Below are 27,848 nucleotides of genomic sequence, written 5' to 3' on the forward strand. Positions count from 1 at the left end.
AGGGAACGTTATAAGAAAGCTATAAGAGTGAATGGACGGCCTCTAAAGGCATTACTTGATACCGAATGCCACCATACAGTGATTTCGCAGGAGTTGGTCCCCTTTGCAAAAATCTGTGAAGAAGAAAAAGTACTGGTCTCATGTGTACATGGTGATGCTAAGGCTTATCCTTTAGTAGAAGTACTATTAGAAATAGATGGTTACCCACAAGTGCGAAAGGACGGGGTAGTTACCCAACTTCCAGGAAAGGTACTCCTAGGCACAGAACTGCCAAACTTTAATGAGTATTTAGCCTCAGTCACGTATTCATCCCTTGAAAAAGACTGTTTACAAGAGGCCCTGTTCTCCGGAGAAGCCTTACCAAGTCCCCAGGATAGGGAAAAGAAAACCAGGGATAGAAAAGGAGAGATAAGCAGAAGTTTACTCAGGGTGACCTACATCTCTCCTCATGTATGCTTTTCTCCCCAGATGATGGGAACATTCCCTCCCGAAGCTTCTGAACAGCACAGAAGGAAGACAGCACCCTTGTGAACGCATGGACCCAGGCCCAGGAGGCGAAACCCAAAAAGGTAGGCCCCTAATTTGTTATAAAAAAGGTCTTCTGTATATAAATACAGGGGACAATGGGGGTTCTAACGAACAACTGGTAATCCCAGTAGCCTTTAGAGAACAAGCCTTACATGTAGCTCACCAACAAATAGGAGGGGGGCCACTATGGGCAAGAGCTTACCTTGAAGTATTTGATGGGAAGGTTTTATTGGCCTGGGATTTACAAAGAGACTGCAAGGTTTTGTGCTACCTGCCAACTAATCAACCCCTCCAAGGATGAAACGGTAGCTTTACAACCCTTACCACTAATTGACATTCCATTCCATAGAGTAGGGATGGACCTGCTAGGTCCTTTGATTCCATCTGCTAGAGGACATCAGTGCATATTAGTGCTGGTAGACTATGCCACTTGTTATCCCGAAGCCATACCCCTCACAGGCATGACTACCCTTACGGTAGCGCAAGCCATGATCTCCTTCTTCTCCCGAGTGGGGTTTCCCCAGGAAATCCTGATGGACCAAGGAACTCCTTTCATGGCTAAGTTAATGAAGGAGGTGTGCAAGCTGCTAGAGGTACACCACGTCAGAACAGCTGTATATCACCCCCAGACAGATGGGCTGGTAGAAAGATACAATAGAACCATAAAAACCATACTCAGGAAAATGATCAACTAGACAGGAAAGGATAGGGAACATGAACTTCCCCTTGTTCGTTTTGCTATCCGGTCACATGAACAGAAATCAACAGAGTTTAGCCCCTTTGAACTCCTATTTGGTAGGAAACTCCGAACATTACTCGAAATGACAGCAGACCAGTGGACCGAAGAGGAAGATGATAGTAAGCCCCTTTTAGGATATATGAAAACCCTGAAGAAACTCTAGGATCCCTATGGGATACTGTGCATAAAAACATGGACAGGGCACAAACGAGTCAAAAGGACCAGTACAACCGACAGAGTAAGATGAGAACACTGGACATAGGAGACAAGGTACTAATCCTTCTGCCGTCATCAGACAAAAAGCTGTTGGCCACATGGCAAGGGCCCTATGTAGTCACCCAAAAGGTCACTCCTGTCTCTTATCGAGTGGCAGTGCCCCATACCGGAAAAGGCGGGCAAACCTATCACATAACTCTATTTAAAAAATGGGAGGACTCTGAAGGGGCCCCAAAAGGTTCAGTGGTCTCCATAAACCAGGTAACCCAATCTAGACCCCTCAAGATACAAGTAGGGAGTGGAAACGACCTAGAAAACAGAATACCTCACATAGGACCCAAGCTTTCCCCTGACCAAAAAGAAAACCTACGACAACTACTAAATGAATTTCCCGGTCTAAGTTCTAGCAAACCAGGACGAATTACATTGGTAGAACACGACATCATAACCCCAGAAGGCAAGGTAATCAACTTAAAACCCTACCGAGTACCAGAAGCAGATGCATAGCGGTAGAACAAGAAGTGGAAGCAATGCTTAAAGCGGATATCATTGAACCATTTCGAAGCGCTTGGCGCTCTCCCATTGTTTTAGTGCCCAAACCTGATGGCAGTATCAGAGTTTGCATTGACTTTCGTCTATTAAACGCCCACTCAAAATTTGATAATTATCCTATGCCACAAGTGGATGAATTGGTAGAGAGGTTAGGGGAAGCACGTGTCCTGTCGACGATAGATTTAACAAAAGGATATTGGCAAATCCCCCTAACTCAAACGGCAAGGGAGAAGACTGCATTCTCTACTCCGTCTGGGCTATATCATTTCAAAGTAATGCCCTTCGGCCTTCACAGGGCTCCTGCAACCTTTCATCAGTTAATAGATTTGATACTGAAAACTCATCAAACATATGCAGTAGCATACTTAGATGACATTGTTGTCCATAGTCCAGACTGGGAGACCCACATTAAACACCTACGAAATGTGTTTAACACCCTAATCAAAGCAAAGCTGACGTTAAATCCTAAAAAGACAACTCTCGGTACACACCAAATCGAATACTTAAGGCACACCATTAGCCGAGTGGAGATCAAACCGCAACAGAGCAAAATAGAGGCCATACAAAACATAAACCTCCCACCAACTGGAAAGAAGTAAGGGCCTTCCTCGGTTTAGTGGGTTATGACCATAGATTCATACCCCACTTCTCAGAAATAGCCAGCCCCCTCACAGATTTACTCAGACACACGAATACCAGACATCAGATGGAATGGGGAGTTGATCAAGAACACAGTTTTAGAACCCTGAAAACTCTAATATGTAATGCACCAGTCCTTACTTGCCCTGACTTCCAGAAGTCCTTTGTATTGCAGATTGATGCCTCCGACAGAGGTCTCGGGCGGTTCTATCACAACCTGACTCTCAAGGCCGTTTATGCCCCATTTTATTCCTTAGCAGAAAACTGTTTCCGAGGGAGAGGCGTTATGCCACAATGGAAAAAGAATGCTTAGCAGCGAAGGGGGCCATGGAATCCCTACAGTATTACCTGCTAGGACGCCCATTTTTTTTGTTGACCGATCATGCACCACTCACCTGGTTGTCCACCAACAAAGACACTAATGCAAAAGTATTATGGTGGTTCTTAGCTCTGCAGCCCTTTTCGTTTCAGACTTTACACCATCCTGAAAAACTGCAAGGAAATGTGGACTATCTGTTGCGTTTTCCAGTGACTGAAAGGCCCGACCGTCCATCCCTAGAAGAAAGGCAATGTAATATGGAGGCCCCGCCGGCCGGGAACTCCATCATGGATACCGACAAGACTCTCCTCGAGACCGAGGTCAGCTGTCTAGCGGTAGAATGACGCTCACAGATGATGTCAGACGCCGATCGGAGAAAGGGAGAAGACGAGGACTCGGAGGAGGGAGGCGTGCAAACCACAGGAGCCGGAGAGACAAGCACCTGCGGAGAGTCTGAGGGACCCGAACACTGGACCACAGTGGAGTGCAGTGGAAGCTCGTTTTCAGAGCCCCCCAACGCCGAAGTATCTGGACGTCCCAGAGGAGGAGAGGATGCCCGGATATCCATTGCCATGGTCCAGGAGGACCGTGGTTCCAGGCAAGTGTACTACTCCAGAGGCTAAGAGGATGGGGAGGCTTGCGGGAGGCGAATGAAAAGGGAGGGGGTGGGGAAAAAGAAAGGGGGAGCCACAGTGGTAAATAATACCTTACACCTTTTTCCCTCACTCTGGTGGCAACGCAAGCTGGTGAAGGTAGCACCCTTAGAAAAGAGCCCATATAGAGACCTGACATTATTTTTTTGTTGGTGTGTTTCCTCCTTTCCCCTTTGGACGGCGATATCACACCTCCATCCCAGAGAAGAGACCCCTGGAATGAAGGACATCAGAGACTTTTAAAAGACAATCCCCATTGCGTGTAAACCTTCTTCCTCAGGACCGCTTTTGAATTTTGCTGATTTAAATATTTTCTTTTCTTGGACACCTGTATTTGTCTGAATAAAAGACCTGCAGGTGTGACCTGCCTCTCAAGAAAGTGTGTCTAGATAGTCTCCTTTTTTGGAACCTTTATGCAATAACCCCAAAAGACCCCAGCCCATCCACAAACAATACAATAGGTGGCTAGTGGTCGAATTATCAGACTATGTGCCCCATGAAGACCTGAGTCTTAGAGAAGTCAGACAGAGAGAAGAAAGATAAATAAAGTAAACTATACCAACATAGCCATTGCATTGCAGTTATCAGACTGGACATTACTTATCTGTTTCAAGCACTTGATAGTCCTGTTTAGAAAGACATTAGTGGGATTAAATGCTCCTGTAATGCAGTTTACCAATTACTTAAAAATGTTTGTGCAGGGGATAGCTTAACAGTTATGTACATCAGTTAATGTCTTAAGTGCTCACACGTGCAAGTTTGATATAACAAGATGAGCAGTAAATGCAGTTATCAGTTCACATTGCAGAGATGAGTGGTGCAAGAGGTACCAGCTTTTACATAGTAAGAATGTGAAGAGTAATAGGCACTCAAAGAATGAATGGATTTAACAGTGTAGGTATATGGTGATTTTCTATGCACCAAGTTTTTAAAGTTATGGAAGGACTCTCACAGCACAGGCAAACAAGATAAGGATATAGTGATTATTTTGAAGTTTGTCTATTCGTGTTTGATTTTGCCAGACAATAGATATCCACTGCAAGAGCATGTCAGTTGCTCCTGCTCCCCCCAGTAATGGCATTGACCATGTATAGTAACACATATGTAATGTTAACAAGCTAAATACCTGGGTATGCTTTGAAAGACCCATGTGACCTACTATTAGAGTTTACTTTCAGAGTGTCTTAAAGTCACAAAACCAGAGTCAGTATCATGAGGATCAAACTAGCAAAACACTAAATATGATCCCAAGATGTCATCTATGAACTAACCCTGGTACCGGCTATTATGTGCTTCAAGAGCATAACTCCACCAGTCTCTATACTGATATAAAGTGGGTTTCAATAAAGAGGTCATATAAGAATTCTGAAGCAGTCATTGAATAATCTCTGCAACTGGAGGAGAACCACATGACAAGTCTATAGTTCTAAAGATACATACCAATCTTCTGAAAGTACTTCTTAATCTACTTTTTGAAAGCATGGATAATCAAGGCTACTGAAGTTAATCACTCTTTCAGATCTGATTATTCATCAAAATAGTTTATTTCAGAAAATTATTTCCTTGAAAACAGAATACAACTATTCATCCATAGTAGACTATAAAAGAGGCATACATCTTTAATGTGCAAGTCATTCAGCTTTAAAACAGCTAAATAATAAAAAGTCATAGAAGGGTTTTTCAGTTCAAAACTATGCTTTAAGCAGCCAAACAGATTCAACATACAATTAAAATGCTAGTGTCCATTCTAAGAATTGTTAGTGCATTTTAACCCCTTCGGGGCTGATGACGAGCTCAGCTCGTCATGAGCGTAACCTGCCGTGCGCTCATGACGAGCTGAGCTCGTCATGTAATGCGGTCATTTCAAAATTGCCGCGTACAGCGGGAAAAGCCGCCGCATTGATGCGGTTAATACTGTGGACAACCAAAGCTTCTACATATCATAATGGATGTATGACGTTACAACGCACACTTTTACAACGCATACCTTTACAACGCATGTTTTACAACGCAACATCCATTACAACGCATTCCATTACAACGCATGCCATTACAACGAAATTTTAAAGACTACATTTACAACGCATTCCATTACAAGGCATAATACCTTTACAATGCGTACAATTACAACGCATAACATTACATTGCATGTTTGGTAAGTATTGGATAGTGTAGGGGTAAAAATTACTATTCTAACTCCAGAGAGTGCAACAGTAGGGTAAATGTTGGATAGTGTAGGGGTAAAAATTACTAATCTAACTCCAGGGGGTGCAACAGTAGGGTAAGTGTTGGATAGTGTAGGGGTAAAAATTACTATTCTAACTCCAGGGGGTGCAACAGTAGGGTAAGTGTTGGATGGTAATGTTATGCGTTGTAATGGTATGCGTTGTAATGACTGCGTTGTAATGACTGCGTTGTAGTGGTATGCATTGTAGTGTCATGCGTTGTAATGGTTGCGTTGTAATGGCATGCGTTTTAATGGATGTTGCGTTGTAAAAGTTTCATTGTAATGGTAAGTTGCATTGTAAAGGTTGTTTCCCCATCGTAATTGTCCGTTGTTTCCTTTGGGGAGCATATCTCTTGCAGAAGAGGATTAGGTGGCCCCCCGTCTCCATGTGATATATAATCAAGCAGGGCTTTTAGTATTCAGAGCACCATATCTAAATTGGAGGTGTAGTTTCTTAGCTAAAGGAGGTGAAGCATAATCCATATATCGTTACAATGAAGATACCATTTTAATATCAAAATGTTGTCCCTAATACTTCCACTTTTACAGTTCTCCAAACTTTCCTCCTTCACAGGGGTCTAATACTTCTCTTTGATAGATGACCTGGTAATGTCTCATCTCTGCGATATTGCCAAAATCTTTTCTTTTTTTTATTTTAATTGGATATTTACCCCCTTTTTTTTGGTACAAAGCACAGCATAACATTACATATTTACAGAGTTGATAAGGGATACATATATAACACAACAGTTTAACAATACTAACATCCAGAACACTAATAAGTTGGAGTAAAACAAAATAGGAAAAGACCAAAACAAGGAATCTACAGTACAGTCTTACCCAGAATTCTTTAGCCAGGCTAGGACCTAGAAACACACCAATCCTGTCTAACCCCCAATTTCTAAAATTTCATGAATTTCATGGATTTTGCCTAGGAGCTTCTTCCTTCCATCTGGTTATAGGACCCCATATTTGTCGCCCTAGCTTCTTTTCCCTTTTCCCTCTCCTAGCATATATTGCTCTCTCTAGGTTATATGCCGATAGTAGTCTAGCTAACTATTGATGGTAGGTTGGAGGGATTTGATCAAGCAATGCCGCTGCGACTGATAAGCAAAATATTGCCATAGCTAAAAAAATAAAATAACCATGCTCCAGCTGTCTATCAGAATCTATTACTCGGGTTATAATTATTGCCGGTGTTAATTCAATTTCTATTCCTAAAGACTTGTGTAGAATTAACTCGATACCTTCCCGTGTTGTTTGCAAGTGAGTGCACGTAGCAAACATATGTACTATATTAGCCACATCAACACCAAATCTAGGGCAATTGGTACCTGCGGTTCCACCCCATTGCGCTATTCTTGCAGGTGTATAGTATAAAGAATATAGTGTCTTATAGTGTTGTGCCTGGAGTGATGCTGAACATAGGAGTTTCTGCCCTAAGTCTAGTGACAGATGGAAGGTTTCTTTACCTATACCTAGCTTATGCACCCATTTCTGTTCATATTAGCCAAAATCTTTTCATTTCCATCCTATTCAACATAAATGAAATAACACGTCAACCAAAGTATCTTAACACTGTCAGTACAAGAAAAAAGTTATCTTTGGCTTCCTCTATGAGAGGTGAGCTCCTCAGTTGGCCAAAGGTGATGCCAATGTAAAGCTGGTCTACTATGGACCTTCAGTGCAATAGGATTGTGACCAAAGTCTCAAATTTAATGGGCAGGTGGGGGTGGTCTGGGGAAGGGCTAAGAGCGATCAAAGAGCTCTATTCTCAGTTATGGATAGGATGTCACAATTCAAGTAGTCCAATATTTCTGATCCATATCAAGCAACCCCCAAAGACTTCAAATGTAAAACTTTCCAGGGCTGGTGAAATTGCCCTTGAAATAGAGGCCTTATGCAATTTGATAATACTCGACCAATGCTTCTGCAAGCTAATTTTGACTTTTCCATAGCTGCACAATCCAAGATAAATTATCTGACAGCTTTAATCCCATGCTGTCAAAGTTTAGGACATACTTTATTTCTTCAGTACCTATTCTCGTGCTTTTTTTTAGGGGTCTTTTTGCTACAGAGACTAGAAACATATATTTGGTCTTGTTAGTATTGAGTCCTATCCCTCTCTCTTTTCAAAAGATCTGAAAAGCATTTAAAAGCTGCTGTAGGCCTAAGGGTGTTTGGCACAATAGAAAGTGTCTTTGCAAATAGGAGGGCAGAGATCCTCTGTCCTCCTAGTTTTTGTGAGTCACATCCAACCAGTTTACCGCATCATTGACATACAAGGAAAAAAGCACTGGAGCTAGAACTTACCCCTGTCTGACTCCCCTCTGGATTTCATAATTACTATGGTGTAATCTTATCAAAATTGACAGGAGGTTTGGGGGGTGACCCATGTCATTCAGGACTACCCAAAGCTTGTTTCTTGGAATCAGATCGAAAGCTGAGCATAAATTAACAAAGGCTAGATAGAAGTAGTGCCTGTTGATCAACGTAGTCTTCCAAAAGATGTTATAAAAATGAAAAACTTGGTTGAGCGTGTTCGTCCTAGATCTGAACCCTACTTGCAGTGGAAACAACATATATTTCTCTGTACACCAATCTTGCAATTGCTCAATAGCTGTCTACAGACTACCTTCTGCAGTCTATCTATAAGACGAATAGGACTATAATTAATTGAGGATTCGCAATAGCCCTTCTGAAAGATTGGTATGATCTCTGTAGTGCTCCAGGACGGTAGTATACTTGCCTCTTTCAAAATAAGATTGAAGATGCAATTTAAATAGGGTACCTAGACATCATGGTTTGAAAGATAATGGTCTTGTGGGACCCTATCCGGGCATGACGCCTTACTGTTCATGATCCCACTTACAGCAGCATGTGTCTTGTATTGAGAAAGACAATGTAGGGCTTTTATCAATTTTATCTTTTGGTTGGGGATCCAGAACTTCCCTCAACATGCCATTTTGTAGTTTACATAAACTGCTAAAATGGCTTTTAAGCCTTTCTCTCTCCCCTGTGGAGTCCCACAGCTATCATTGCTTATTCCAAAATTGTTTAATGTGTATGTTACACTTCTGGCTAGACTGATTCACTCTTGGGTTTTCAATAGTATCATTCGCAGATGATACACAAATTGATGTGTTCATTTAAAGTGATATTCGAGAGGTAGCACAAACAGTGATAGTTACCCTATTACTATCAAGAATTTACTGTTGCAATGCTCTTCATGTCAATCTGTGGCAGCAATTATTAAATAATCTCCAAATTCTTCAAAATGCAGTTGTTAGGTGTCTTCTGAACATCCCTAAACAGGGCCACCTTTAGCGCTTGTGGCGCCTGGTGCAGCAACCTTTTTTGGCACCCTCCTACCCCATGACCTCCTCCCAGGATTCCCTTACTACCACCTGGTAAAAGTGCCTCTCATTCCTCCATAGCCCCTCTCTCACATACATTTAATTTGTTTAAAGGGCTGGTAAAGGCTTGCTTTACTAATCCGCTCAGCTATCCACCAAAAATACAGATCTGTTCTTTTCAGCAGGCATACTAACCCTCTGCGCTACTTCCTGGCGAGTCAAAACTTCTACTAGACAAAACTTTGATTTCTCTCTCTAGCAGGAACGTTAATCACAACAGTTATCTTGGCATTTTTCTTGCTGACTGAAAGCTGGACACCCAATGAACTCTGCACCAGGCGCTTTGAAATCTTAGGTTATTGCTAAACACAGTACCCCCAAAATCTGTGCCCCCTCCCCCCCAGGTTAGCGCCCAATGCAGGTGCGGCGGTCGTACTGCTCAAAATCCATCCCTGTCCCTAAGTTTCAGTGAATGTCACATGCATTAGCAATGCTACACTGGCTGCCTTTAAATAAACGGATTGCTTTAAAGGCTATGTGTATTGCTTATAAGGTTTTACACGATTGTGGTACTGAATATTCTCAGATTATACTCAGCTTAGATTCCAGTGGTATGTTCCTAATAGGACACCACGCTCCACATCTGCAAGAAATTTGGTGAAACCTAATATGAGATGGGCTTCATGGGGTTTTACATTTAGCACTGGAAAATTGTGGAGCAATCTTCCTTTGCATATTAAATCTCAGACCAATCAAATGCATTTCAAGAAAGTGCCTATGACCTGGTTGTTCTCTAACTAATATTCCCAAGAGGAGATATAATAACATGACAGTTTCTAGCACCAAGCCGCCCATGCTCATTAGTGTGCTTTATAAAAATCTCATTAATTCAAACAACCCAATCTTTTGGCTGGACAAAGTATTCAAGTTGTTTGGGCACTACAGTGGAGACACGGGCAACCATATCCTATAACAATTTGTTGTTACTATATTTGGCAGCAACAATCGGGTCATCACAAATTGAATTCTCACAATCTCTTTTAGCCTTTAAGAAGGTGTCTTTATAAACGTTTCTAGCTAGGTGGATACCTGCTCTATTATTGTTTCTCAAGGCACAAAGTAACAAACACTTAGCTCTCCTACAGGCCTTATTGCTTTAATGGAATTTTTAGCATTTTGCTTTGGACTCTGGGATAATTGATCTCTGGTACTGTTTATGAGTGAGATATTCTGTTCCATTATCATAGAAGAACCCCCTACAGCACAGAGGACAGGGATGCCCTTCATCATGTCTTCTACTAATCCTCTGACATTTAGCAGAATTTCAGGGTTCCATTGTAACAGATTTGTCTTATACTCATGTTGTTAGTGTTCAAGATTTCTCCTTGGCCAAACAAGGAGAGAGCTTTTACTGAAGGGTATAACGAACCATTGATTGTCATTACAAGAGCGTTGTGTTCACTATCCTTGTGATCTACAATGCTCATATCTTCCAGCAGGTTCTAAAGATCCAGATCTAATAAGACATAATAAATTTGGCATGAAACCCCTGATCTTTTGTATGTATGTTTACCCAACTTATCTGACTTACACCTGCTCATATATGCCCTTAAACCCAAGTTCGGGCTAACGTCGTTGGTTAGAAGGTCTTAGCTGACCATTTGACAGCTGACAATTCCAGTGCTGGTATCCCCCATACTGAATCCAGTTTGGCAGTTAAATCTTGTGGAATACTTGCTAGGGGCTGAAAGATAGTATTAAAGTCCTCCAGCAATAATCAAGTTACCCTTTCCTGATCAGGCATTTAAGCTACCTTTGAACTGCATTATCATTTCTGAATCTTTATTCTGACCAGAGATTCTATTATAGCTGTTATATACTGTGAAAGTTTGACTTTAAAGAATTTTAAAACAACTGCCAAAATATAATTTCAGTCAATATTGATTGCTTTGATTCTACAACTAAGGGCAGTTTTTGCCCCAAATTGCTAGTACCCCCCCCCCCGACGGTCTCCACTTCCATGTGGGAAAAGCAGCCTTACATAAAAATGAGAACCATGAGTGATAAGTGGGCCCTAAAGCCCACGGTCCTGAAAAATACATTTATCATGCCCATCTATGAAGGATCCCCACTCTTGGTCCACTAGTTTGGATCCTCCACTGCTGAATTCAATTTCTATATCATCCTCTTCTCCAGATGAAGGTGTTTTGAATGTACATACACCTGGGAGGCAGGGTTACTACTGCCTTCTACATTATTCCACATAGTTAGATGTTCAGCAACATTTCTGAGATTGGTTGGGAAGTTAACCACACGTATATGCTGGCATTCATTCATCTGTCTAACATCATACAGAGTCTCCTTGTTACCACTTTTCATTTTCTTGATGGGTATAAGGTCTGGTCCTATAGATGGAGAAAGTTCAACTTCCATTTTGCCGTGAATTGGTGATTCAACTTTAAAAGGAGGCCACATCCTGTCCCTACCTATAGTAGTGAGTTTTCCCCAAGGACTCTGTGAAGTGGTGCTTATGGACTGGCAGTTTATACCTAATGGCTGTTAGTGTTAGAGCATTGGAAATGGGATCCGTTGCCATTAATCCTGTAACTGTTTCACTGTTGTTGAACACCACTCTGACAACATCTTATTTGTTATGAGGAATCGTTAGTCGGTCACCCTGTATTTATCTTCTCTGATGATGGATGAACACTTGAGAATAGTTCTCAGCCAGTGTGTTACCTTATTAATTAAGGAACCCTTGGTTTCACTTTTTTTATGTTACAGTTGGGAATGGAAGTAAAAAAAATTATCTTTGCACCTTGAAGTGACCTCCACGTAGGCCTATAATTGGAAAGGCTGCTTTTCAAGGGAAGCCTCACTGCAGTTGCTCTTAGGCAAGAGTGAACTGCAAATTCTTCTGGGTTCTTATAGTTGAAAGGGGCAAATTCTTTTGGGGTTATTATAGTTGTCACGTTATACAATTTTGCCAGATTAGGATGCATTGGTCTTCCCTTATTGGGGTCAGCCAGAAACCAGACTTTACCTTTTTGGACTGCCCAACTGTCGCATCACCAGCTATCTCCATTCACATTTCTTGGTCAGAAAGCCTACTGTGCCTCTCAGAATGTTCCGAAAGGCTACCAGTTACATGACCATGGATATACCTTCACTGTGTAGGAGGGGGATCGGAATAGGTTTGAAAAATAGGGTATTCACGAATACAAGAGTGGGTGGAGGGTAAGGTGGGGGCTCAGTTTTTTGATACTTCACCTGGGTTTCCAGAGTAGTAACTGAAGTGGTGCTGTAATTATCAATAGGTGAATGTACATACACATTTTTGTTTCAAGATTCATCACCCTCTCTTTTACATGAACTAACTAATTTTTCTTCCTTTGGTCAATTCAATCAGTCGTAGAACTAGAATATTATCAGAAAGTCCCTGTTTTTCTAAACCACTCTCCACCAGTGTCCCCATCGAAATAATGTGTTATTTTTCGACTAAAGGAGCAAACCTATTTGTACATAGAATGGTAGCTTTGACACATGTATCAGATGACAAGGATTTGTTAATGGGATTGGAGGAAGCAACAAGATTCACTGGATCACCAGGTACGTTTTTGGTGAAAAAGTTGCTGTTTCCTTGAAAAGATTTTGAGAATGCTGCCTTTCTTATCTTTACTAGTATTTTCTTTGGAATCTACAGGATTGAGTATTATTTCTACTTCATTAATCAGGCTATCTATTTTATTTAGCGCACAGTTCTCTGAAGCCAATCTATAGGATTTCCGTGGTTTGCTGGGACCAATATCAGTGTTGACAGCCTTCTGTTTCCCACTTTGCCTTACTGAACCCCAATTCATTTTAGGTAATAAACACGGTAGTGCACAAGGGAAAACAAATGAGGGTAAATATTTCGCAGCGGAACAAATAGGGAGCCTATACGAGCAGCCATATGGTTCTTAACAAATAGTGGTAATAGCGCTCTTGGTAGTAGTCACCAAACAAAAATGTCAAGGGAACTTTTTAAAGCAATATCAGTCGCAGTACCTGTAATTAAGGCTACAAAATGAAGAAAACAAAGCCAAGAGAGGGGGCCCAGCCTCCTCTGGGCTCTGATGGATGAGGATGGGCACATCATTGGCCAGGGCCTTGCCCGTGCATGTACCGCAAACGTCTGACGCTGAGGATGAGCGTTGTAGCTCTTTAAAGCACTGGTGCAGGGGAAGGGCTCTCCTGCTTTTCCTTCTCCCTCTGGAAGTGCTGGGCAGGATTGTGGTACCTGGAGGCCCCCTTTGATGGCTTACTAAGCTGTGGGAGTGTTGCAGCGCTTTATAGAGCTGGTGACTATTATTTAAGGTAAATAATTAAACCATGCTAGGAATGATCAGACTTCAGTGTCTCTTCGGTCGAATTAAAAATCCCGTTGTGTTTCCATATCAAAACTCAAGCAAACCCCATACTTAGGCTTCAATCTCATTCAATATTTCACAATCAACCCCGGTAACATCAAGGTTCAACACCACACTTATATGTTTTTTTATGTAAAAAAGAAGTATACCTTTATTCATATAATCAATCTCATCTAAAAAAAAAAAGAAATTAAACCCAATGGTGCAATATCAAAGTCACAATGGTCAAAATATACAAAAAACAAACATATAAAAATCCATCATTGTATATTCCTTTCAAGTGAAGGGAAGGAGCTCTATTCTACAATACAGTCCCACTCGTTATACAAACATATAAACATGGGCAAGCAGAGAACGGTAGACCATAACATATGTCTTTACAGTCACTAATCTTTATAGATCAATGGGGTATCACAGAGTATCATCAAATTGTTAATATCTATTGTGTTCTAGAATGTCTTCCGGATTTGGGGCCTTATTACGATGAGGCTCGGAAAGACTCTGATAGCAGGTCGGAGGCTTTCCGAGCCTCATCAGGGTATCATTTCGGACCGCCGCATTACAATGCAGGTGGTCAGAAATGACACAGGTCGGTCATTCTGGCTGGATTCTGACGCGCTCAAGGAACCAGTCGGAGACCGACATGTAATCCCAATGGACGGCGTTTCCACCGTTGGGATTACGATGCTCGGTTCCTGAAAGGCTTTCCATGCTGGGCTTTCTGACATGGAAAGCAAGTTAGTACGTGAGTTTGGGGGCCCATAGCTGGGCCCCTTTCTCCCTGCTGCCTCCGGTTGGGGGCCAAAGGTGCCCCCCTGTTAATCCCTGCTCTGTGTGGCAGGCACCTTGAGGTACCTGCCACGCGGTGCAGAGATTAACAGAATCTCCCATTTCTCTATGGGAGCTTGTGCTATGGCTGGTTTACGGCCACAGCAGAAGCTCCCATTGAGAAATGGGAGTATGTGGCTGCTTCATGTGTGATTGCGGTGTCGGGACTCCCAACCGGAGGTCAGTCAGTTCCGAGACCATGACGGTGTCGGTCAGAGGCAACTCCGACCGACATCGTAATCGAGCCATTGATGTTAATTATGCATAGACACGTTTCGGTAGGTACCCTGTTGTTCAAGGCCACCTACTTTTTGGGAAATGTGAGGTCTAACATCCTCTGAGAGATTTTATTAGCCTTATTATGCCTCCAATAGCTCTCTGACCATCAGTATCTTCGTTTTTTGATTGAAGGAATAATTGGCTAGCAAAGAGAACATAAGTATAAAGTTAGGAATGGTTGATTGTGGTCATAGATGTTAAACCAGCTGACAGCCCCGATATATGAAGGTGGGAATATTTATTAAAATACAAAGTGCATTAAGATGTAGTTAAAACTTGTGAACCCATGAAATAGAATGAGATTCTTGCGCCATTGGTGGTGAAAATAAATGTGTAGGAAAGAAATTTGTTTTTTAAAAAATTATTATATCTCTGAATGTAGGAATATTAGGTTAACTTGTTTTTATGTTTTATATAGGTAAATCAGTTTTTTTATTAGACTATGGGAGAAATGTACTTATCCTGAAGAAGGGGACCTTGAACAACGGAGTACCCACCTAAACGCGTTGATGCATAATTAACATCAAATCTGGAAGACATTGAAGAACACAGTAGATATTAAGGATTTGATGATACTCCGTGATATAACCAATGATCTAGTAGGATTGGTGACTTTAAAGACATATGTGATGGTCTACTGTTTTCTTGTTGTCTATGTTTATATGTTTGCATAACAAGTTGTACTGTATTGTAGAATAGAGCTCCTCCCCTTCACTAGAAAGGAATATACAATGATGGATTTTTAAATGCTTGTGTTTTATGTATTTTAACTATTGTGACGTTGATATTGCACCATTGGGTTTATAAATGGGATGAGGTTGGATATATGAATAAAGGAATAATTATTTTTTTCATAAAAACAACATATAAATGTGGTGTTGTACCTTGATGTTATCGGGTTGAGTGTGAAATATTGAATGAGATTGAAATCTACGTATGAGGTTTGCTTGAGTTTTGATATAGAAACCCAACAGGATTTTTTATTTGACTAATAGTCTACATTGGTGCCCTGTCACTTTGGGTAGGTGGGGCCCTTTTCTGCTTTTTTGCAAACTCCAGTGTCTCTTCAGACATTGTGTATGCCAGCACTAGCATTTTGCAGTGAGTGCCTCAATATACCAGGATATACCTGCAGTGAGTCAGGACCAGCTGCACACTTGCAAGCATGACCTGCACTCATACAAATTCTCTGATGACAACACTCAGTCACACACTAACGCTTTCTCGAACTCCCACTCCCACACTCTTGCTCCCACTCACTCCTTCTTTCTTGCATTTTGTCACACACACTCGCTACACTTTCAATCCCACTTCCTCCCACAGGCTCACTCAAACTCACTATCTCCCACTTATTCTCACTTACACGCTAGTACTGCCCCTTACTTCCACTCATTCACTCTTACTAACTCACTATCACTCACACACTCTCTCTCACACACACACACGCACCATCTTACATGCGTCACACACTCACAGAGCAACATTGGATTTTTTTTTCTTAACTTGCTTTCACTGCTGGTAAACATTTATTTAATATAAAATTGTGTGTGGGCCTCGCTTCTGCCTGCAATATATTATGCTGTAAAATATTGAAAGCAAAGGTGTTAGTACCTATTGAAATAATGATTCATTCAGTATTTGAGTTCAGCATTGGTAGCTCTTTTATTTCAAGATTTAATGAGAGTATTTTAAGGGCTTTGCTAGGATAGCACAGCATTTCCTGAGCTTGAATCTTAGCTTCAGTCCTCCTAGTACTAAAGAGGCAATGATCCCTCTTCGGTCAACTTCCTCTGTGTTCACAGGTCAAGCCAATTCAAGCTGTCAGTATATAGGTGGATGATAGACCTCTTCCATAAAAGTTACTCTTGTCTGCATACTGTAGGGACTGCCTGGCTAAAGGAACCGGGTAAAGAAATGTGTCAGCTACTTTAAGCACACTACATTCTGCTACCATAATATGTTATGTGCCCACATACCTGATTTGTTCTGAACAGTGGACACAACAAGATATGGCATTGGTCGCCAGAATAGTGGGTCTGAAGGTATTCAATGAAAAGGTTATGTTCATTGTAACATGACTCAACACCTTCCAATGGTTTTCAAAAGCTTATTCATTGTTAAGTTCCGTAACAAAATGACAAATTAATAAACCGTTAATGGCATGCAAAATATACATCTCCTAATACCTATTATATCTGTCACTTTGCTTGTAAGACTGTTCCACTTCATTTGCAGGTGAATGGCTGCTAATGTAGTTCCTACAAAAATACATTTTTATATGCCATTTTTTATGAGATATAAAGCGACCAATTACCGGAAGGCGATATCAGTCTGTTTGCAGGAGTGTCTGTGTGCCTTGTTTCAGTCATTGAGCACTCTTTGAATATAGATGTAAAATGTGATGCATACCCACATGTTAGAGCACTTCTTTTTTGCCACTTAAACAATATTACAGATGAACATTCCATACAAATATACAAAAGGAAAAGCTGTGATCAAGTAGGAATGAATGCAGCAGTTAGGACAAAACAACAGAAAGCCTTAATCAGATCATACATACACATGCCCCTCTGTCCTTGTCAGAGGTCTCACATGGGGGTAGGCTTCCAGGGACGGAGGCCCAGGCACTGATCAAGAGGCGCGTCATTCCGAAAATACAGCTGCGTTTTAGTAAAAGAAAATCAGTAAAAAAAATAGCAATGGCAATGGGCCATCATAACATCTTTTGTCATGCATGTCCTGGCTATAACTTGGTGTCAGAGGTGGGGTGGAGGGCTCCAAATAACCCTTGAAGCCTAACCCCCCATTTCCTATAAAGGCTCACTCTCACTTTGTGGATACTTTTTTACTAAGGGGAGATCAGCTTCCCATAGCATGTTAGCAATTATTTATTGGATTGAACTTTTAGGAGGGATATCTGAGTATAATTGCAATGTTTGACCTTTTAAATATGTTTAGAGCTGCTAATTTAAACACTATTTGTGAAAAATTATGCTTGTCATCTCGGGGGCTCGATAAAGTGTTTTTTTTAAATAAGGAGAGCTTGGCTTTAGAGACTTTGAAGACCACTTCTCTAACCAATTGGGCAAGGAGAATAAGTAAAAAAATTATTGTTTCCAGTCAGTTAAAATCATCACAATAGAAGAACCACAGGCAAAGTAAAACATGTAGTGTGATCATTCAATGAATAAAACAAGACACAATGCTATTGGAGACCGAGCTCCCTAAAGTGCAAGATGCAGTAATAATCACATATACAACAGTGTAAACCAAGTCTAAGATAATAAAAAATATGGACTGTCCCCAGAATCACTATAATCTCCACTAAGCCAGTTCATGATGCTATATTGCGACAGACAAGCCCCACGAAGAATCTTTATGCAAATGTATCCAGTCACAATAGCATGTCTCCTGCAAGTTTCCCTTTCTCCCCCCCCCCCCCCCCAATAAAGAAGGAAAAAAGAAAAACCAGGCAAATAGCTCCCTAAAAGGAGTGTGACCTTTTGGATAAGGATCCCTTGGCAAACTCATCGCCTGAAGCAACACAAACTCCCCCACCATTTAACCGTTTAAAAACCCCAATTCTTTGGTCTTGACGATAATGGTTCATTCCTTATCACAGTTCCCTTGACCTTTATAATAAAAAGTGATATCTTCTTGTGTCAGTCATACTCCCAAAATGGAACAAATATTTCCAGCCTGCATAACTAAATGAATAAATGAATGTGGAAGATATGATAAAAGTTCAGGGTGGCCCGTTTAAAATGTCAAGCAAGAGTCAACAGTCTTAGAAGCACTAATGATTAAAAAATTGCTGTTGCTAAAGACATCAATGTGTGTGCTTCTTTAAGAAATTTCACACAACGGGCTGATAACTGCAGACTTTGACCGCTCAGACATGTGAAAATGGCATTGCCTTATAACAAGTTTGGAAAACAGGGGTTTCAGCCAAAAGCGCCGTACATTTTTCAACGTTGGGCAGACACATATTATACGGGCGCGACTATCCTTAAAATTGCATTGACGGCACTGCTGTTCTGTAGATCCTGACAGTCTTCCGAATGTGTAAGCTTTTAAAAGAATTAACCCCTTCAGTGCTAATGACAAGGGTAACTCGTCATGGAGTTTCCATTGATTTCAATGGAAATTCAATGAGAAGAAGTAGAGTACCTTAGCATCCAAGTGGTTAAGCCACATCTCAGTCTCAACAGCTCTTTCTTAACTGTCAATTTCACATGGGAAGCTAAATACACTGCTCTCCTCTGCTCTTGATACAATGGGACACATAAACTGGCATGAGCTCTTTGAGACAGATCTTGAATGTCCATTGTCCCCGACTGTATCAAGGAAGGAGAGACATGGAGGATGCCAGCAGTGGGATCCAAACAGCCATCCAGCCCTGTGGCTGCCATCTTTTCCCACTCTCTCCATGCCGCTGATCTTCCTTCTGTACCTATGAATGTCATATCTTAATTCACAGATTCAGGATCTTTGCAAACCTACAACCGCAGCTTCCATTAAAACAGTATAAATTCCAAGAGTTTGGTGTAATTTTCCTCTGTCAATGTGTGAGGTAAGGGGCACCAACATGGGTGTTTGGGATTGTCAGGGCAGTGGCAATTGCAAATGTTGGGAGCACTCACAAAGTCCTAGCTTTGTGAACATTATTTCAGATTTCAATGGATTGCCTGCTTTAACAGTACAATTACATTTATACCTAGAAAGGTTGGTGTAAGTTATGTATTTATGGTGGTAAAGGGAATGAAATGCTCCATTTTTGTTAGAAGTATAGGAACAAAATGCCACTTTGACACCAAGCCATGATGGTGGATTGTCTACTTTGCTTACTGTCCGCTTTTGCAGGGTGTGTGATGAATCACATACTTCAGGCAAAGTAGGAAAGGTGTCATTTCCTGAAGCAGGTCCATGTGAATTCGAATCAAGGAGTAAATCATAGGTGTATGCTCTCAAGGATTTACTAATGCTTTGAGAATCTGCCTTATTGGGGAATGGCACTCACAGTGTTTATGATGCCAGCTCGAGGCCCAAATGGTTGATAATTCACGATACAATCTCCTTTTCAAATATAGTATGTTGACAAATAATTGTTGTGCTCATTCATACTTCTATTTTCTCGTGGTAATTTGTGCTGGTATTGTATTTTACTAAGTTTATTATTTCTATGGTGCATATTCCTTAACTAGAAAGTGTTTCTTTAAAGCACAGTACTGCGGACATTTTAAAACGTGCTTCAAATCTTAGGCACACGACGTCCAACTTGGAAAAAGAAGTAGAGCAACTGCAGATGAAGAGTACACATTTTAAACAGGTAACTACTTATAAGAATCAAGCGATGATTTGCAAACCACGATATTCACATTTGTGTTGAAAGTTGCTATTCTCATGCTAAATCCTCATTTTGAAAATTGAACAAGATGTTTATGCCATGCCCTTTTTTCCACTAACAACTTTCTTTAGGAACGTAATTAAAAACATTGTAATGGCTTGCCTACTTACAGTTCTTATCAGCAGCATAACTTGTTTTGGCTATCCATGCCATTTCATCTGCAACAATAAAGGCACAGCATGGTGCCAAAAGAACCACTGACTGATAATTTTGCAGGATCATCAATCATATGTGTTTTTATGTAAAGAACAACGAGTTCCAGTCATTCTTTGGAGAAAGATCTCAGCTGTTTCTGAATAATGTGCAGAAATATTTTTATTACTAGACATACAGAGAAATATTATTAATCATAGTATGATTCAGTCCTATTTACCGACACTTCAGTGTGAAAAATCGCTGCCTTTTGTCTAGGCTTGTGCTTCACAAATACCACATACTTACATAAAGGTATGAAAATACATAATTTTTAAAAGTTCACATCATGAACGTTCGTAGCTGTTAAGAAGTATTTTCAAATATATTTTAAGATTTTTAAATAGAAAATAGATCAGCAGAAGTGTGCCTGATCCACGTTCATTCACACTATGTGCCGTATTACGAGTTTGGTGATCTGACCACCCGAACACCATGGTCACGATCTCTAGATTACTGCTGCGCCAGCGGTCTTTCGACTGCCGTATTACGAGTTTACCACAGTGCCCACGGTGTGGCTGCGGAGATCTTGCAGTGGTGGTAATAACTTTTCCATATCTATAGATGCCTGTGTGACCATTTCGACTGCATATGTGTCGAATGCACACATATGCATGATACATGTGGAAAAATACCACCTACAAATTCTCGGAGTCTGGCCCATATGGGGGTAGTCCAGGCAGTAGGTATATGGTACAAAAAGGGCTCACCTGTATATCTCCGCAAACAGGATCGTAATCCTCAGGGTAGAGATGCTGCTGTGAAAGGGGCAGGGCGGACTGACCATAACGGGCACCGGGCATTTCCCCGGTGGGCCGCTAGGTTGGGGGTCGGTTTTGGGCCCCTGGTGGCCGTTTTCGTTACCCGGGGTCGACAATATCAGCCCCCGGTAACGAAACAGCCCTCGCAAACTGCTTGGCTGCACTCCCCCTCACCCCAGGGGGAGGCAGCTGGGCAGTTTGCCAGGGCCGGTTTCTGTTCCCAGTCCGGACCTGGAGAAAGTGATCCATATCAAACTCTGACCAAAAGAACAGGAAAGGGGTGAGTACACACCCCAAATTCTTCCTTTCTGCTTACATGAGGCTGGCGGTCCTACCGCCATGGTCAGCTCAGCGAAAAGCCAACTTGTAATATGGACGGCTGTGAAACTCCCCTTTACTACCCAATGGCAGCTGTTTTTCCTCGACCATGACCCCATGGCGGTCTTGGCAGTTGAGCCATGATCTTTCTAAATGCATTCTGTCCACCTCGCAATATGGCTGTCGGACCACCAGGCTCTCCGCGGTTGGACCGCAGATGTGGCAGTTCATGGACCGCCAAACTAGTAATAAGGCCCTATATCTTTTAATGTTACGCCCTTCATTAGACCAGTGTTCTTTTCCTACGATTTATTACTAGGGATGAAATGTATTCCCTTCACATTGGTCTGCGTTTAATATGTACATATGGTGTCTTTATGAAGGCCAGTAAGTTTGAGTGTTCATATATTAAATGCCTGATCCAGGGCGCCATCTTTGTGAGCTGATGCAAGTGTTTGTAGCTGCTGAGTAGTGCACACCACAGTGAGTAGTCATTTGTTAAACAGTCTCCTGCTTGGAAACTAACCAGAACTGACCAGAGTGTTAGGGGTCCTCATTAGAAATCGTAAATACAGATGCTATCATGGAAGACATTTTTTTCCAGGCAATACCTTCAACCAAGTTCATCGGAGAGATTCAGTCTTTTTCATTCCGAACACTTTCAATAAAGTTTACCACGGCCACACCTTTGAGAGAAGGCATTTATTCGATATGTTGATGAATTGTTTTTGGGGGAGGGAATTTGGCAATAGAATTATCCTTTTCCGACTTTACAGACTTTTGTCCTTAAATGAAAGAGGGCATTTTAAGTGAATACTTTTCAAAAGTCTGCGCACTAGAAGTTATATCCAGCAGTCAAGGCTAAACTGTATATCTATATTGTTGTACAATTCAGTATAGTTAAAAAAATTGTTGAAACGATGCCTGTCTTCCAGATCTTTTCTTTGTCCCTTATTGTTGTGAGTGACATCTTAAACGCTGAGCAGCCTGGGCTTTTACTGTACTGTGCCAGGGTGAACAGAGACAGCGGTGGTACTCTTGGTGGAAGATAGCAAGTGGCGAAGTAGCTCGGTTAGGAGAAGAGGCCCCGTTGTTTTATTTTTTGTCTCTGAATGGCTTCCCCGGCCTATTAGATCTTTCAGCTCAGGTGGTTATGTAGCACAAAGATTGCCAGAGAAATGTATGCATCAGTTTCACAGTAGCTCAGGGTACCATGGTATTGCCACTGCACATTAAATATGTTTAAAGTGTGTTCAGTGATTAATAAGAAATGGATTTCTATTTTTTGCAGCTTGCTGGATTTTTTACATGGCAATATTGAATCTCTAATTTCGATTTAAATGTATTTTTTGAGAATTATGAAAGATTGAAGCAGGGCTAGTTGGCATTCTTTCAGCGGAATAGTTCTCTGTTAAAATTGGTTGCTTTGTTAAGTTTTTTAGAGCATAGTTTATCGTTGTGTCTTTCATATCCTTGCTGTATTTCACATGTAGGTTAGGAGAGACCCTTCTTAACTAATGCAATTTTAATATAAATATTTTCTTGGGAATTCTAAGTTTTGTAAACCAGTGAGACCTTTTAGGTCTAGTTTAGCCAAGACCTTTTGTTTTAAACAAATGCCCATCGGCTGCACTTGGTAGGGTGACCAGATTTTCAAAACAAAAAAAAGGGATAACCGCTGACATAGAAATAGGACTAAATATTGCCACTGCTAAGTGCTGTGTCAACATTTATTCTTATTTCTATGTCAACAGCTTTACACACACACACACACACACACACACACACACATACATATATATGGGGTTGCATAGTGAGTAAAAGAACAATGGATTAAACCCAGATCTGTTCCTGGGGCCGAATGGTTGAAAAATGTCAGCGCTCTCTCCATCATCTTGTACTTGCTATGTTTGCCCTAAGTGGCCAAGGGTATGCCCATACGTGGGTCCTTTGATCAGTCTTGACCTTGCTCCTCATGGGAACAATCCAGCCCGATCTGCCAAGCCAGGTCCTCCATGGACTAGAAACAATCATCCTGGGACCAGTTTCGCGGTATCACCCCTCATCAGTCAGGGTAGCTTGAATCCAGTAACACAGTGAGCCTGGGACCCACATCTGGCCATACCTGGTACACTTAAGGCGAGAAAGAAAAGACACACAAATGGTGGGTGGAATGTGAACAAATCAAACATTCACCCCCAGTCAAGAGATCTGGGTAAAATCCATTAATATTAATATTAATACACTATGCCACCCCATTTTAGACCCAGCCTTATGCAAATCAGTCTTGACCCTGCTCCTCATGGGAACAGTCCAGCTTGAACTGCGAAGTCAGGTACTCCCTGGACCAGAAACAAGCATCCTGGGACCGGTATCAGGGTATCACCTCTCATCAGCCAGGCTAGCTTAAATCCAATGGCCCAGTAGGTATGGGACCCAAGTCAGGGCATACCCATTTAGGAAGGTAAGCACCATTTACACCAGATTTGACATTTGCCATGGAAGTCAGAAAGTTCATATCAATCTCCATACGTAGGGCTTCAGTTTACAACTCTGCTTTCACTAAGTGTGAGTGTCAGACTAAACTAATCACAGCTGCCTTACTGTAATAACGCAGTAGTGCCATGTTTTTCAGTCCATGCTAACTCTTTTAACTGTAACTGTGCATTTCCGAGCCCAGGCGTGAAGTACTCTTAGCACCCAAGGCAAGGATTTCAAAAAGATGATGGTTCATTAGAAACTGTGCTATTGACTGATACTTTCTGAAGGCCACTCACTCTCCTGAGCTTATTCCTCCACCTGCCTGTACAATAGTGAAAATTCCTAGGCCAGTGAGTGGCAGATTATAAAATGTCTGCATTAAGGTATAAATGTGTCTCTCACTCTTTCTTTGCCTCCACTGCAACTGCTTGAGCATCCCCTTGCTCCATTACTATGAGATTCCATTTTTTTAATGAATGCTTTTTAATCTCTCAACCTCTTCAACACGCCAACGGTGGGTGAGTTTAACATATACTTGGTAGTGGGGCTCTTTGTTCATTGTTTGGCAGTCCAGAAACCAATGTGCCGAGTGTATTTCTCCTCTTTGATCAACTGTGGTTTATTGGGCAGCTTCTCACAGGCTTTGGTCGAATAATTTCCGTTATACATTTTTTTCCAGATTTACTATTTACCTGTATCACTAGTCTAATGGTAGTTGAAATGTGACGTGCTATGTATTCTTTTTTTCAAATCAGTAACATGTTTAATCAAGTGCAACCATGGACAAAACATTTGTCACGCCTTCTGTAACTAATTTACATTGGCACGCTAAATGCTTCTGTCCAGTAGAAATTGGAATCACAGCGGAGGCTGCCCTGGCGGCATGAGCGTCCTTGGTTACTTTCTTCTGTAGGTGCTACCCAGTGATCGCAGTGGGCTACTCTCACACAGGTTTGGAAGAAAGCTGTATCTTGGCCTATAAATCCACTCCTAAATCAAGGCCTCATATAGGATCATGATAAGATTATTCTTACCTTGGGACTATTTGATATCTTGATCATTTAGAATAAGTTAACCTAACACAGTCCTATTGGCTTGTGCTTCTGATCGGATTACACTCACATAGACCTTGTCCTTTTCTCCCTTCGGTTGTGGGGAGAGGGTTACAACCTTGGTGTAGGGATCCATTCAAAAGAGATTAACTTAATACTGGGCTTCCAAGAGATGTGACTAATTTCTGAAGGAGTTAACCTAGCATTGACCTTTTGCTCCAGTCCTTCTGAAGAAATTTTCAGGCCTGGACATAATGCCTTGTCTCTTCTGATGCGGTTGCTTTCCTAGCGGCATCCTGCCTCACATCCCTTTTAAGTGGGTTACCTGGAAGTCAGTCATTACCTTCGTCCCTTGTAAGAGTTTTCCTAGTATAGACTTCCTGTATAAGACTCTGCTCTAGGCTGATCTCCTACCATGGACATTCCCAAGAGCCTGATAATTCGTGATGGAGGTACTCGGCATTGACAGTGTCTTGGTCTGATATGAAAGGGGACCTACTAGAGGCCTCTCCTGAGTGTGTTAACCTGGCCACTGGCATAGCATGGGGGGGGCAGAGGGGCAGTTGCCCTGGGTGCAAACTTCTTAGGGGAATTCTTAGCGGTGAAAAATGTAAAAAGACAAGTGGAAGGATACTTGCCTTCCTTCCCCAGGCACAGGTAACCCACGCTAGGCCGCTGAACCTGACATCAACTCTCGCCTCTGGAACTTTTTATGAGGAGAGGTGGGGTTTAAACATTCATGGACCTTGTTCCGTTATGACATGTAAAGGAGGAGGCTAGAGTGAACGTCCCATCTTTGGCCCTTCTCCAGTGTGCTACACTGCTAGTGACCCACTTCAGGAGGAGGCTCCCCATGCTCCACTCCTTCTTGGTCGAACCCAATCAGTACTTACCCTGACATGAACCCGCCACATCCAACCCTTCTGTAGATCACGTTTGCATGACCACCCCTCTTGGTTACATCGCAAGGGATTTCACTGGTATGAATATTTTATTTGCCCTTTTCTGTACTGAGTTAGCACAGCTGAGCCCCCTGTCCTGGACACATCTCCTGCTATTTACACCAGCAGCACAAGACTGCTCCTATCCTTACTAAGGAACCTGTGAGTGAGTGGCATGTTTGCATCTGGCATTGAAAATAATATGCATTTAAGCTGGCATCTCTGTTGGTTTGTTGCATTTCACTGTAGACGTGGCCTTAGCCACTGAAAGCCAAGAAGAGCTTGTGATTCTTTATTTACTGTTGGAACAAACGAGCCAGGCTACCACTGCAAGAGAAGAGTGGAAAAGACAACTGTTTTGTGTTCCTGCAAACTGCAGTTTCGAAAAGTGACAAGTCGAGACAAGCAAGCATTAGGAGCCAATGCATCAAACCCCTCCAACGCATCAAACTGTACCTTTTTCCAAAACACGTGACAAAAGCTTCAATTAATATGACTGCCATCAGGAACTCCCAATAAGCAAACATATGAAATACTCCTTACCTCTCCCCTCTCTTCGCAACAACTAAGGTGTGATGCAACACTTGCGAAACAAATTCTGAATTGCCAAAACCATTGGCCTATTTTGGGGCTCCTCTCCAATTGTTGTCCTCATTTTCTGTTAAATTAAAAAATGTTTCTAATTTTCCAATAAAACGTTGCTGGTACCTTGATGTTTCCTTCTAATCTCATTGGTTGCAATTTTCACATTTGTTGTAAGTTGCCAGTTAGAGAATATGAATCTTATGCCAGAGTGATCGCTTGGATATTCAATGAGAACCTATTGGAGGGTCTTTCCAGGAGAGCCAGACCCTCCCTTAGGCTATACTTTCTGATACAAAATGGGGAGTTGCAGTGGGCTCTATTCAAAGCACGAACTGAGTATAATGCATTTCAACTCTAACTGCAGGTTATTAAGCATGCTGTGTTTATTGAGGAGGAGGGTGAAGGAAAGAGAGTTGAGCATTTCCTGCTGCAGGATGCAGTGCCATGATATAGATATTGTGTGTGAGACAGATAGTGGCTACAGCTATTTCTTCTAAGAGGGCCGGAACGTGTGGTGTGCAGAATACATGAAATACCTCGACACTCACATCTACACCGTAAACAAGGTCCACTGGAATTAAGATTTTGCAGTGGCGTCGTTCACTGCATCAGTATGCATTTGCCACATAATCCATCATCTGCTGCATGATCTGAAGATTTCACCACAACAATGTTTCAAACTCAAATGGATCAAAAGTTACAAAAAACTGGTGACACATGATACTGTGAAGAGGAATACCTTTTGGAAAGGTTGACTAGTGCGTGCTGTATTTGGGTGTTAAACTGGTACTACTGAGGTGATACCTTTACCCACACACCGTTAACCAGTGTAAAAATGACAGTAAGGAAGTAATGCGATCATCAAATGTACCAAATTACATTTATTGTCTTATCTTTTAGCTTGCTTCAGTGAAAGCTGCTGCATAAGTGTGATCCTCTGCAACTGCATAATTCCAGTGGCCCTTCTGTAAAAATGATTTTGTTGCCCTAAGTGGGAAGGGTATGCCCAGACGTAGGTCCTGTGCTCACTGCGCCATTGGATTCAAGCGAGCCTGGCTGATGAGGGGTGATGCTTCAAAATCGATCCCAGGATGCTTGCTTCCAATTCAAGGAGGACCTGACTTGGCAGTTCATGCTGGTCTGTTCCCATATGCAATAGGGTCAAGACTGATTTGCATATGGCTGGGTCCAAACAGGGGTTGTGTAGTGAGCAAAAGAATAATGGATTAAACCCAGATCTTTGTGACTGGGGTTGAATTTTTGAATTGTTCAGCATTCTGTCCATCATTTGTTCCTTTTGCTTAATTTGTTCTAAGTTGGATGGGTATGCTCAGACGTGGGTCCCGTGCTCACTATGCCATTGGAT

General features: G+C 41.7%; 1 protein-coding gene across 1 annotated transcript in view; it reads left to right on the forward strand.

Moving 5' to 3' along the window:
• Window positions 1-27,848, forward strand: part of C9H14orf39 (chromosome 9 C14orf39 homolog) — a 1,496,166-nt gene that overhangs the window by 627,627 nt on the left and 840,691 nt on the right. The window contains exon 9 of the mRNA XM_078660343.1: window positions 19,954-20,074. Within this exon, the coding sequence (XP_078516469.1) occupies window positions 19,954-20,074 (121 nt within the window). The remainder of the gene's footprint in view (window positions 1-19,953; window positions 20,075-27,848) is intronic.

This window comes from Lissotriton helveticus, chromosome 9 (assembly GCF_964261635.1).
Source record: "Lissotriton helveticus chromosome 9, aLisHel1.1, whole genome shotgun sequence".
In the NCBI taxonomy this organism is placed as follows: Eukaryota; Metazoa; Chordata; class Amphibia; order Caudata; family Salamandridae; genus Lissotriton; species Lissotriton helveticus.